Genomic DNA, 14,056 nt, shown 5'->3' with positions numbered 1-14,056 from the left:
GAACAGGTCAGGGACTTGTCTGAGTGTACAGGTCAGGGACTTGTCTGAGTGAACAGGTCAGGGACTTGTCTGAGTGAACAGGTCAGGGACTTGTCTGAGTGTACAGGTCAGGGACTTGTCTGAGTGAACAGGTCAGGGACTTGTCTGAGTGAACAGGTCAGGGACTTGTCTGAGTGAACAGGTCAGGGACTTGTCTGAGTGAACAGGTCAGGGACTTGTCTGAGTGAACAGGTCAGGGACTTGTCTGAGTGTACAGGTCAGGGACTTGTCTGAGTGTACAGGTCAGGGACTTGTCTGAGTGTACAGGTCAGGGACTTGTCTGAGTGTACTCTGAACCTCAAGTCTTTAGGTCAGGGAACCATATGCTATTTTCTTTCCTCGTTGTAGAATCCAGGCACATTGAAATATATCACAATCATATTACTACTATTGTCATGTTGGGAATCAATGATTTAAGAACGCAGGCTATAGAGTGACTTCCATTCAGCAACAGCAAAGTGTTTTAAATGTCTAAACCTTTTCAAAAACACCTCTTTTCCCCTCCTCTCTTTTCTCCACAACCTCCATCTCTAAACATGTTGTTGTTCTCTCCTCCTCCTCTCAGAGTCATGCCAGTCGGCTGGAGGAGGACCTCAGTGATGAGCGCAGTACTGCTGATCGCCTCATGGAGCGATTTGACAAAAACAAAGAACAGGTCAGTTCAGCCCCTTCGTCCTCTCTCTACCACGTTGTGTCTGGTGGTCAGTTCAGCCCCTTCATCTTCTACCACATTGTGTCTGCTGGTCAGTTCAGCCCCTTCGTCCTCTACCACGTTGTGTCTGGTGGTCAGTTCAGCCCCTTCATCTTCTACCACATTGTGTCTGCTGGTCAGTTCAGCCCCTTCGTCCTCTACCACGTTGTGTCTGCTGGTCAGTTCAGCCCCCACATCCTCTACCACGTTGTGTCTGCTGGTCAGTTCAGCCCCTTCGTCCTCTACCACGTTGTGTCTGGTGGTCAGTTCAGCCCCTTCGTCCTCTACCACGTTGTGTCTGGTGGTCAGTTCAGCCCCTTCGTCCTCTACCACATTGTGTCTGCTGGTCAGTTCAGCCCCTTCATCTTCTACCATGTTGTGTCTAGTGGTCAGTTCAGCCCCTTCATCTTCTACCACGTTGTGTCTGCTGGTCAGTTCAGCCCCCTCGTCCTCTACCACGTTGTGTCTGGTGGTCAGTTCAGCCCCTTCGTCCTCTACCACGTTGTGTCTGCTGGTCAGTTCAGCCCCTTCATCTTCTACCATGTTGTGTCTGGTGGTCAGTTCAGCCCCTTCGTCCTCTCTCTACCACATTGTGTCTGCTGGTCAGTTCAGCCCCTTCGTCCTCTCTCTACCACATTGTGTCTGCTGGTCAGTTCAGCCCCCTTGTCCTCTACCACGTTGTGTCTGCTGGTCAGTTCAGCCCCTTCGTCCTCTACCATGTTGTGTCTGATGGTCAGTTCAGCCCCTTCATCCTCTACCATGTTGTGTCCACTCTGTGGGCCTCATTTATAAAAGGCTCTTACACACAAATGTTGTTCCTAAGACTAAATCCAAGCCAAAGTTGTGGTTTATTAACACCTTATACAATGGCATGCAAATGTCTTGATTCTGATAGGCTGAAACACTTCTTTCAGACGTTGTTATTTCTCATAACACACTCCACGTGATCCCAGAACCCGCCCACAACCGAATAACTTTTTTTCCGAATCACTCCGTCGTTCGTGTTTTTAGGAATGAAACCAAGATGGCGGACAATAATCTTTATGAATGGATGTATTGATATCGTCATAACGACTCATTCAAAAATGATAAATTCACATCGAATGTGTTAGTTGCTTACACAATGTTGGATTATGTAATTGGTTGGTCATGACTCATTGTGAAACAAAATATAAATCGCGGGAAGTGTGTTGTTAGATGGCATTCGTTGTAGAACCTCCCTCTCCTTCAAAAGGACACTGTCATTTAAATGTTAATAAAATGTTCAATCAATCAATCAATCAATCAAATAACAACCGCTACCACTGTTAGATGGCATGCTTTCTAGCAACCTGCCTCTGCAAAAGGACACTGTTGCACAAAGCGATTTCACTGGATGTCCCAGACACAATGGAAGTATGGATATTTATATTCGTAACGAATAATTAAAAAAAGATACCGTTAACTGGAATATGTTAGTTGTTTACACAATGTTGGATTATGTAATTGGTTTTGTTAGGCATGCTTTGAAGCACCGCACCTCCCAGCTGCTTCTAGACACGGAGGCAATTTAATTTTTTTTACCTACTTTTTCTGTGGATGGTTTTGTGAATAAATCTCCATTATGCTTCAATTACTGTGTGTTTATTGTATAGCAATAAGGTTGAATGAATTCGGCCATTGTATAAAGGTATTACACCACTTGAAGTCGTGTGTTATAGAAATTAGGAATGTAGGAATGTAGGATAAATAACATTTTGATAATGATCTGTCTAGACAGGGTTCTTCCTATTTGCTTACATACAGTTCATATGTTTCCTTTCCTGATCAGCAGCTGAGAGAAAACATTCAGGATATCATGTTCACTGGGTCACAGAATCGTGCCGTATGACTCAAGTTTGGAGATAATCAGGTTTTTATCACAAACAGATGTCGGGGGGCCAAGTGCTCAGATTTCCCTCCAAACACTGAGAGCTGCTGACAGAGCAGAGCAGAAAGTGCAAAGAGAGAGAGAGGTTTTTTTCTTCTTCTTGTCTAATCATTGGTTTAGTGACAGCCCGCCTCACAATCTGCCTCAACCACACCCACCTTGCGTATGTTTATTAATTGCCGATCATGTAATCATAAGCAGCAACCATCACGTCCTATCCATCAGCGGGCCTGTAGAAGTAGGCCACCATTCATGAGAACTAAGCAGTGTGCAAACTAATTGACACAATACTCTGTTATGGCTACCCAAAAAAAACCTGAAAAAAACAAGCAAACTATTCTGAGCAGCTATTCACACTCCCCCCGTCCCTGGGCCTCTGGACGTTATTAGAGAGGGGAGCTTTCAGATCCCATTATCTCCCTCTGATGAATGGGACAGGTCAGACCAGACATCATTTCCTCTGGTTTTACAAATTAGGCCTCTGTTTGAACTGGAACATGTTTGTCGTCATGGCGACTTGACAAGGTGGTGAGACTGATGGGTCCTGAACTCCTGTTTCTCTGTCACCCTCCTTTTCACTGGTTTGACTCCTGTTCATTTTACACAACAGATGGATCAGATGAGGAGTGAGCTGATGCAGGAGAGAGCAGCCAGGCAGGATGTGGAGTGTGACAAGACGAGCCTGGAGAGACAGGTACAGTACTGACCTGTCCTTGGTGGTGGAAAGTAACATCATATGTTTACGTTTTAGTAGGCTACTGTAGCCTACTTAACCCTTTCACTGCCACAGCCGGTTAACACTTTCACTGCCACACGACAGAAGGTTAACCCGTCGGTTGTGTGATAGTAAATGGTTAACCTTCTGTCGTGTGGCAGTGAAAGGGTTAAAGGAACACGCCAAACATGATGATCACTTACCGTCTCCTCCAGAGTCAGACAACAAGATTAGATACCAATTTCCTCTCTGTGCGTGTTCAGTAGAAAGCTATCCGGCTGCAAGGTAGCCTAGCTTAGCACAAATGAATGGAAGCGGATACGGACCACTAGCCTAGGTTCCTCCTTCTTTTATAATATTTTATTTTCAGTTTTTATAGTTTCACAAACACACATCAAGACGGATCACAAACACAAAGAAATTAAAAGTAAATAAAAAAAACACAAACAGTATGTTGCCAGATACTGTCACATCAATGAACAAACATACACCATGTCATATACTGTACACTAAGGACGCTAGGGGCTGATTTTCTGACATATATACATATATTATATATATATATTTAAAAAAAAAATACACGGGAGGACATTGAGAAGCACTTATGTTCTAGCTAAGCATTCCAAAAAGGGACCCCATATTGTATTAAATTTGTTCGAGGTCTCGGACCTACTGTGACGGATGCTTTCCAGCTGCAGAGAGGAGACCATCTCAGTGAGCCATATTTTAAAACTTGGAGACGATGTGTCTTTCCATTCCTTTAGGATAATTCTTTTGGCCACAGCCATACCAAACATCAGGGCCTCCTGCTCATTGTAAGGTAATTCTGCAGTTTTAGGCAGTGTTAGGCCCTACAGAGAGTGGTGCGCTCAGCCGAGCGTACCACGGGTATTGCACTACCAACCCTGCAGGTCCTATAGAACAAGAGGTGCAAATCCAGAGCCTGCAGGATAATGAAAGACCCTCACCACTCCAACTACAGCCTGTTCATGCTGCTGCGGTCAGGCAAACGCCTGCGAGCACCAGTAACGAGGACAGAGAGACTTAGGCTCAGCTTCTTCCCCCAGGCCATCAGAGCCTTGAACACTGAACTCTCCACGCACAAGCACACATGAGCACACACACAACACACACACTGTACACGCTCACACACTAGCAGCCACTTTAACATGAGCACACACACACTCATGCTGCACATGCTCACACTATGGACACTTTACAGAAGGAAAGGTCACTTTAAGAATAGTATAGCTTGAGATTGTATAATATAGCATTGTATAGCAGTGTACATAAAGACCCAGTGCCTCATCCGTAGCTAACAGTGTACTGCACTACCACAGGACCTAGCATGTCCTACCATGCTCTGTAAATAACTCATGTACAGATACCGATATGCCTACTTTTTTTTACTTGTTTATTGCACTATGTCGCTCTATTGGTTGGACTCTATTATTATTATTATTATTATTATTATTATTATTATTATTATTATTATTATTATTATTATTATTATTATTATTATTATTATTATTATTACTTATATTACCGTAATTCCTCTAATAGTAACCGGTATTCAATTAAAAACCGGGTCTCTATTAATGACCGGGTGCGCTGTTGAGCTAAACAATAATAAGCTGGCCTCCTAATACAAGCCGGGTTTCATGTATATTAGAGGAATTACGGTATTTCCCTCAACGGATTTACCATAGGCAATATATTTTGTTATTGTTGTTATATGCTGGCCTGGCTGTGCAGTAAATACCATATAATGGTATGGTGTTAATGTTTACCAAGAGAGTAAGCCTACCTCAGAATTGTATAAACTGTTTGAAAATTAGAAATATAGGCCTCTCTCTTATACATGCCTCCTCCTAATACAAGCCTGGTATCCGCTACAGTTTAAACAAATACAAGCCGGGGTTACTATTAGAGGAATTACGGTATGCACATCGTTGCGGGCGAGACCCCCCACATTTCACTGTATACCTGTATGTCGTGACAAAAACAACCTCTTGTATCTTGTATCTTAGCTGAACAGCCGAGTAGAGCTAGAAGGCAGTCTGGGGCAATCTCTCTCTTATACGCCTTGGTGTACCAGTCAAAAATGTCTACCCAGTACTTAAATAGCTTGGGACAAAACCAAAACATATGTGAAAGATTACCCTCTGCGGACATGCAACGATCACAGAGAGGCGATACAGAGGGATAGATTCTATGCAGTTTAGTTTTAGAGTAATGCAATCTGTGAATGACCTTAAACTGTATAAGTTGGACTCTGGCATTAATAGAACATTTATAGAATAGAATAGTCCCTCCTCCCACATCTCATCAGAGATTTCCATACTAAGCTCTGTGGAACATACATCTTTAATGTGGTCGGAGGAAGCCATAGATTGGACCAAGAAATATGAAACAAAATCAGAGATCAGGTGTTTTGAAACTGGTGATTGGCTCATGAGATTATAAAACTGGTAATCAGCAGGACATGTCTCAAAGTCTGGGATATTACTGCGGACATAATTTCTAACCTGCAGGTAATGAAAGAAGTGTGAGCTTGTAAGATTAAACTTAGACTTAAGTTCGTTAAATGAGGCAAAGTGACGATCAACATATAGATCTTTGATAGTGGCCAGTCCCTTTCCCTTCCATAATGAAAAAACAATATCAGATTGACCAGGGGGAAATTATGATTATCACATATTGGAGCATATGCCGAGGTTGAAGGTACTTTGAAAACCCTTTTGATTTAACTCAGTATTCTCAGTGAGTTCCGAAGGATAAAATTATTGAGAGCCATCTTATTAATCGTGTCACACTTAGAAAATAACATTGCAGGAAGAGAGCTTTTTAAGTTCACGTGCGCCTCCATGTCTAGCCACCTGGGGGCGTCCATGGCTACTGTATCATCACTTATGAAGTGCAGGGCCAGCCCCCCCATATGCTTTGGCTTCTGTAAGTGTGCTTTAGAAATACGGTGTGCTTTATAGCCCCAGACAAATGGCAGAAGTATAGTGTCTAGCTGTTTAAAAAAATAGGCATGCTCTGAAAAAGGTAAAGGAACCTGGGGAGAACCACCATTTTTATGACATTTTAAAAAGGTTCCTCCTTCTTGATGAAGTTCCTGAGTGTGTCGTCTCTTGTGTCAGAATAAAGACCTGCATGGCAGAGTGAGCCATCTGGAGGGCTCCCAGAGGACCAGTCAGGACGCCCTGGTCTCCAAACTGAACGGCCGCCTCCAGGAGCTGGAGGAAAGGTTACAGGTCGAGGAGAGGTGAGCTCCTGTACTCTTCATACCTGTTTCATTACATGTGATGGTAAAGCGCCAAAATAATCAGGGCGGCCCTCAAGTCAGGAATAATAATCTCCTACGACTGGGACTGTAAAGACTTTCTTTAGTCAAAGACAGCTCTAGAGATAATGTACTTCATAGGCCATAGTCACTGATATAATCTCACATATAAAAATCTAAAATCAATTATACTTAAAACTAGATAACAATAAAGGCCTTTCAGTCTTTCAAGCACTATTTCCATGACAATTTTCACTATTTCAACAACATAATTTGATAGAACCTCATTCTAAGGTCTTTTAACAAAAGCCTTCAAATAGTCCAGTGTATCATAATATCATCACGTATCAGTATAGCTAATAATTATGGGGAAAGTATCACTATATATATATATATTTTTTTTTTTTAAACTTTATTTTTTAGCGTTTATCGCTTTTCTGGTCAAGCATGACCGACAGAAACAGGTTGAAATGGGATGTAGAGCAGGGGAAGACATTCTGAGAAATGACGGCGGGTCCGGGAATCGAACTCGTGTCCCCCAGATCCGTGACGAGCACGGTTTTCCCCGACGCAGAAATAGCGCCGAGATATGCGGTGAGCTACGGGAGCTCCCCCACTATATATATATTAAAGGACACAATCATGTAAATGAAAGTAGAAATTAACAGAAATGTATTTGTTCTTAACACTTTGAGTGCCAGCCACGAGAAACTCGTTAGTTCATGCCATGCGTTGAGTGCCAACGACGAGAAATCTCGTTATTTAATCGTTTTTATGCTTTTATTAGCGAAATCCATTCATTTTCCATCATTCTAGACTCACGTTATCATTGGGGCTGTCTATGAGCTCGAACAGGGAAAATACCGCCCCCTACCGTCTCCCGGATGGTAATGCACCCTTTGGATTGGACTGAATGAAAACGCATGGGGAAAAGAAAATCCGGAATCCACATTTTACTTGTCAGGCATGTAATCCAAGCCGATTGCAGTCTTTGTGGTCCCTCAGAACAGCGTGGAATATGTGTTCGAGCACCCAGCGTTGGATCAATAAACGCGATCGATATTTGGAATGGCGATCAGGAATTGGAATAATCTTTTTGGAGAACATCTGATCTGAGGTAAGGAATCTATTTGACCAGTCTTGGGATAATTAGAGCTTTTTTCACAGATATATCAACGTGTCCCGTATGTGTGTGTGTGTGTGCTGATCAGGAAATAAGATAATCGATTTTTCAGCCCGCTTCTCTAGCGTGCATAAGTACACATATACTATCGATAATCTAGCGTTTATTTGAAAACGATTCATAAATAGGCCGAAAAATGACAACGTTTTTTGTGTATTCCAGTAAAGGGCGATTCCTGCAGAATCACATTTTTTCTGGAAATTCCCAAAAACGAGCGTTTTTCAAAATGGTATAAAACGGAGATGTACCGATGAAAAAACAATCCGTTTTGACAATGTTGATTGCAAGCAAGTCATTGATAAGCGATGGGCGTATTAGACACATAATTTAAGATATAGTTTATGCGTTCGCAAATGTGCTCGCCCTCTCATTGAATAGAGCATTGGCACTCAATCGCTAAATAGTGCGCCCCCTGCTGGCACTCAAAGTGTTAAAACAAAAGCCCTTGTTAGTGTTATTCTGTTCAGCACTGGTATTAAAGGTCCTGTGTCTTATAAATGGCATTTTCCAGTGTTTAGCATTGTTTCCTAGCAATGGGGGTTTGTATCAATGGGGTCTGTGTCTCTAATTCTCATTTTGACTCATCAGTCTAGTCTCGAGTTCACGAGATCCTCCCTCACTCAACTAAGCCATTCTGATTTTACTGTTTTGCTGACGTGAGTAAGGCACTGGTTGTAGTCACCGCCGACAATCAACAATTCGCTCAACAACAGAGCGAGTGGAATTACTTCCTCAAACGGGTTGACGTGCGTGGGTGCCAACAGAGACAGCAGAGAACGAGCGAGCGAGAGTGAGTGAGGGAGAGAGAGAGATAGAGAGAGAGAGATAGAGAGGGGGAGAGAGAGAGGGAGAGAGAGAGATAGAGAGGGAGAGAGAGAGAGGGACACAAGCATTTACACACAATGCATTTTTTGGAAAAAAAACTTTACAGATGTGTTCAATAGACTCACAGGAATTGTGTAAAGTTGCCCAAATAGTGAAAGGAATAGCAAGACATGTCCCCTTTATTAACACTTTCAGAGCCCAAGCTTAATCTTGATTTACCGCTTGAATGCCCACCATCCACTTCAATGTTAGCGTTAATAACGCCTAATCTATGTTTTAAATTATGGCTATGTGTCTAATCTGCCCGTCGCTTATCAATGACTCGTTTTCCAGTCAACATTGTCGAAGCGGATTGTTTTTTTATCGGTTCATTTTCGTTTTAGAGCATTTTGAAAAGCCCTCGTTTTCAAGGAAAATATAAATATGATAATCGCCCTTTTCTGGAATATTCTAGAATACACAAAAACGTTGACATTTTTCGGCCTATTTATGAATCGTTTTCAAATAAACGCTAGATTATCGATAGTATATGTGTACGTATGCACGCTATATAGGCGATCTGAAAAATCGATTCTCTGATTTCCTCAAAGCGATCGCCCACACACACACACACACACACATAGGTTCGAATGCTGAGATCTCAGCGAATACAACTCTGATTATCCAAAGACTTGTAAAATATATTCCTTACCTCAGATCAGATGTTCTCCAAAAAGATCATTCCAATTCCTGATCGCCATTCCAAAAATCAATCGCTTTTATTGATCCAACGCTACATACTGTACATAATGTATTCCACGCTGTTCTGAGGCTCCACAATGAATCCGATCGGCTCGGGTTACATGCCTGAGAAGTAAAATGTGGATTCCGGATTTTTCTTTTCTCATTCATTTTCATTGAGTCCATTCCAAAAGGGTGCATTACCATCTGGGAGACGATAGGGGGCGGTTTTTTCACATCTGAGCTCCTACAGGGGCTGCATACCAACGGGAGACTCGGTTGATGAAATATGAATTCAGATCGCTAATAAAAAAATTAAACGATAATTGTCGTCGTGGGCATTCAGGCATTGGGCTGATAAAACGTCTTATCACGTTTTGGGCATTGAAAGTGTTAAGCAACATACTCCCAGTAAAAAAATCACAAAGTTGCCATTTCTACAAATTTCAAAGCCCAAATTGGCCCAGTGCAGATTGTCTTCCAATATTTTGTCGCATCTGTAACTGTAATACTTAATATTGAATAATAATATCAGTCAGGTAGTTGGTGGGACAGGTCTAATGTAGCTTTTCACTCCACTAATACAAGGTGATGTTCTCTGGTTTCAACACATTGAGACGGTGTTCAGTTTAGGGATCCAGCGATACAGATACTGGTATTGGTCTGAATTTCCCAGATACTAAAATCTGATACCAAGAAACAAGTTTAACATGCCAAAAATCTAAGCAAATTGCTTTGATTTGCTGCATTTCTGACACGTCAACTCTCTAATAAATCTTTTTTAAATAATAATAATAAACTAACCGTACTGTCATGCACTTAAACCTAATATACTAACCCACACTGTAGCACTCAACACTTTGATGAACATTGTTACTCAGCTGATAGAGTTGTACCCTTCCTGCTGACTTGTCGTACAAAACTTGTACAGTAAGTCGCTTTGGATAAAAGCGTCAGCTAAATGCCTAAATGTAAAAATGTATATAAATGTAATGGAGAAAAAATTATTATATCTCAATAATTTTTGTTCAATGACCCCAAAATGAAGGTCCAAGTCTATACTGTTCATTAAAAGTAATGGATCAGATCGGTGCTCGATACCCAAAGCCCAGGTATCGGTATCGGGACTGAAGCTAGATCGGTGCATCCCTAGTTGAGTTCCAGCGCCACGGCAGAGAGCCATCTGACGTGACCTTCTCGCTTCTTATGTTCCCAGAGAAAACAACGCTCTACAGCAAGCAAACCGCAAACTGGAGCGTAAGATGAAAGAGATGAAGATGCAGGTGGATGAGGAACATATGACCCTGCAGAGCCAGAGAGACCAGGTGAGCCTATCCTGCTATACAAGCATCCAGGAAAGATTAACTGATTGGCTCACCCATTAGATTACATTCGATTAGATTAAAATGTATTGTCATTATACAGCACAAGTACAGTACAACAAAAATGTAAAGGATCACTCTGGTTATGTTCAACCCAGACCACTTTGTTTGTATCATTTGGCATCACTCCGACGTTTAGTCCAACCACACAACAAATAATGTAAACAAAGACACAAAATGTGTCATTTCAGAGTAAGGACATATTTGGTTGCTTTTTAAGACGTTCTTTTGACCATTGTACGGTTTCCCCGATCGAGTGAATTGCAGCCGGGAAAGCTGCAGACAATGAGCTCTCCCAGGAAAACACAACTTATACTACTATGCTACTATACCTATACTACTACCGGCTATGCTAAATACTGTATGTCTATACTACTATGTACTATACCTATACTACTACCGGCTATGCTAAATAGTAATACTGTATGTCTATACTACTATGTACTATACCTATACTACTACCGGCTATGCTAAATACTGTATGTCTATACTACTATGTACTATACCTATACTACTACCTGCTATGCTAAATACTGTATGTCTATACTACTATGTACTATACCTATACTACTACCTGCTATGCTAAATACTGTATGTCTATACTACTATGTACTATACCTATACTACTACCTGCTATGCTAAATACTGTATGTCTATACTACTATGTACTATATACCTATACTACTACCTGCTATGCTAAATACTGTATGTCTATACTACTATGTAATATGCTATACCTATACTACTACCTGCTATGCTAAATACTGTATGTCTATACTACTATGTACTATATACCTATACTACTACCTGCTATGCTAAATACTGTATGTCTATACTACTATGTAATATGCTATACCTATACTACTACCTGCTATGCTAAATACTGTATGTCTATACTACTATACTGTACTATTACTACTATTACTACTACCCAGTTAGGACAGCCGAATCCCGTCCAATCTTTCGCCGTCGACTAAAGACGCACTTCTTCAACCATTATCTGAAATAATGGGGGGAACATTTTTTAAATTAAAAAAATTATCTAACCCCAACTAACCTTACTGTCATGCACTTGTCCTAATAAACTAACCTACACTGTAACACGCAACACTCTGATGAACATGGTTACTCAGCTGATAGAGTTGTACCCTTCCTGATGACTTGTCGTACAGAACTTGTGAATATTCTGTGAACTTCACAGCTGACTCAGAGAGTGAAGACAGCGAAGAGACAGATGGACGAGGCGGAGGGGGAGATCGAGCGTGTGGAAAACGCTAAGAAGAAGCTTCAGAGAGACCTGGATGAGCAGATAGAGGCCAACGAGGAGCTCAATGGACAGCTGGGCACGCTGCGTAATGAGATGAGGTGATGACTCACTGTCACATTAAACATGTGATGACTCACTGTCACATTAAACATGTGATGACTTACTGTCACATTATGTCACATTAAACATGTGATGACTCACTGTCACATTAAACATGTGATGACTCACTGTCACATTAAACATGTGATGGCTCACTGTCGCACATGCATGATGACTCACTGTCACATTAAACATGTGATGACTCACTGTCACATTAAACATGTGATGACTTGCTGTCACATTAAACATGTGATGACTCACTGTCACATTAAACATGTGATGACTTACTGTCACATTAAACATGTGATGACTCACTGTTACATTAAACATGTGATGACTCACTGTCACATTAAACATGTGTGTGTGTGTGTGTGTGTGTGTGTGTGTGTGTGTGTGATTGTTTGTGCATTAGATTAGATTCTAATTTATTGTCATTTTACAGCACAAGTACAGTACAACGAAAAATAGGTTTGGCATCCAACCAGAGTGAAAATGTAACAGTAACTACTGAGTATAGTGCTAATCAGATGTATGTACAGTAAGTGTATTATGTAGTGACACAGGTATAAAGACAATTATGCTAGTAAGTCATACTGGCCAGCGGTATAACTAGTAAGAGTAGGTAAGGGATATGTACAGATATAGATAGTATATACAGATATGTAAAAGGATTATGTGCAGGTATATACAGAGACAGATGTGGATATATATATATATATATATATATATATATATATATATATATATATATATATATATATATATATATATATATATATATATATATATATATATATATATATATATATATATATATATATATATATCTCCACATCTGTCATATATATGGTAGAATAAATATATATATATACAGCATTATTGTGCATGCTATCATACAGAGTTATATGGGTTATATGTAGGTGTATAAGTAGTAGCATGTAGTCAAATGTAAACATTTACTGTACCATTAGCCAGTTTTTTGATAATCTTTTTCAATTGTCAGGCGTAAGAAGAAATCAAGCCCATTCACGATGATTGTGGAGGACGGTGTCGATGATATGGATGATTTTGGCTCTGACTGACTGATGGCTGACTGACTAATGATACTGCACCACGGAAGAAAATACAGTCATACAGACATTTATGGACTTCATTAAGAGACATTTCAATTCCTGTGAGAAATCCTTGGTGTGAATTGTAATAGATTACTTCCACTAACAACAACTCAGGTGTGACTTTTATGTGTTGTGGATAACCTGTGTCATTTTGCCTAGACTGGTCTCTGGTGGCAACATTTGTAACTGCATTATCCATGCAGAGTTCAGATAAAAAAAAAACTGTTGCAACTGCAAAGCTTTTAATAACTCCTACAGCAGACTTCTGCAGGGAAAAGCAGGGGGTGTGTCTATTGTTTATTTACAAGTACTCAATTTCCTTTTTTTGTACCCTAAGTTATTACATTACATGAGTTAATATGCTGCAAGCTGCCCAATTTGTGCCGATGATTTGTATCAAGATGCTTTGCCACACCGCCTGAAATTCTTGAAACTAACAAATGCAGCCATTTGCCGTTGATGTAAAGCACTGGATGGTCGACTACACTTCCTGTGAGCTGCGAGCTGTGAGCTGTGAGCTGTGAGCTCTGAGCTGTGAGCTGTGAGCTGCGAGCTGCGAGCTGTGAGCTGTGAGCTGTGAGCTGCGAGCTGCGAGCTGTGAGCTGTGAGCTGCGAGCTGTGAGCTGTGAGCTGCGAGCTGTGAGCTGTGAGCTGCGAGCTGTGAGCTGTGAGCCGAGTATTGACATTACCACCTGTCTGTGAACCAATAAATAAATAAAAATTAATTTTGTATTTTGCCTTATTCCCCTTATATATAAATCACACATGGCATCATCTCTAGTTGGCCCTCGGTCCCTCAAATGGTGTAAAAGAAGATGATAG

General features: G+C 41.0%; 1 protein-coding gene across 3 annotated transcripts in view; it reads left to right on the top strand.

The window, feature by feature from the left end:
- The window catches only part of LOC311245476 (cingulin-like protein 1), a 42,853-nt gene extending 29,020 nt beyond the window's left edge, over positions 1-13,833 (top strand). For 2 of the 3 annotated variants that reach the window (XM_084335323.1, XM_084335322.1), the window contains exons 14-19: positions 605-694; positions 3,250-3,333; positions 6,501-6,625; positions 10,588-10,696; positions 11,955-12,118; positions 12,532-12,714. In XM_084335323.1, the coding sequence (XP_084191449.1) occupies positions 605-694; positions 3,250-3,333; positions 6,501-6,625; positions 10,588-10,696; positions 11,955-12,118; positions 12,532-12,661 (702 nt within the window). In that variant the 3' untranslated portion in view covers positions 12,662-12,714. Of the gene's footprint in view, positions 1-604; positions 695-3,249; positions 3,334-6,500; positions 6,626-10,587; positions 10,697-11,954; positions 12,119-12,531; positions 12,715-13,122 lie in introns of those variants that run through there. The other variant, XM_084335324.1, reaches the window with a different exon arrangement.
- Positions 13,834-14,056: the final 223 nt, after the last annotated feature.

This window comes from Notolepis coatsorum (genome assembly GCF_963971535.1).
Source record: "Notolepis coatsorum genome assembly, chromosome: 18".
NCBI lineage: Eukaryota > Metazoa > Chordata > Actinopteri > Aulopiformes > Paralepididae > Notolepis > Notolepis coatsorum.
Note: the sequence above shows the minus strand (reverse complement) of the source record. Positions and strands in the feature narration are given on the sequence as shown.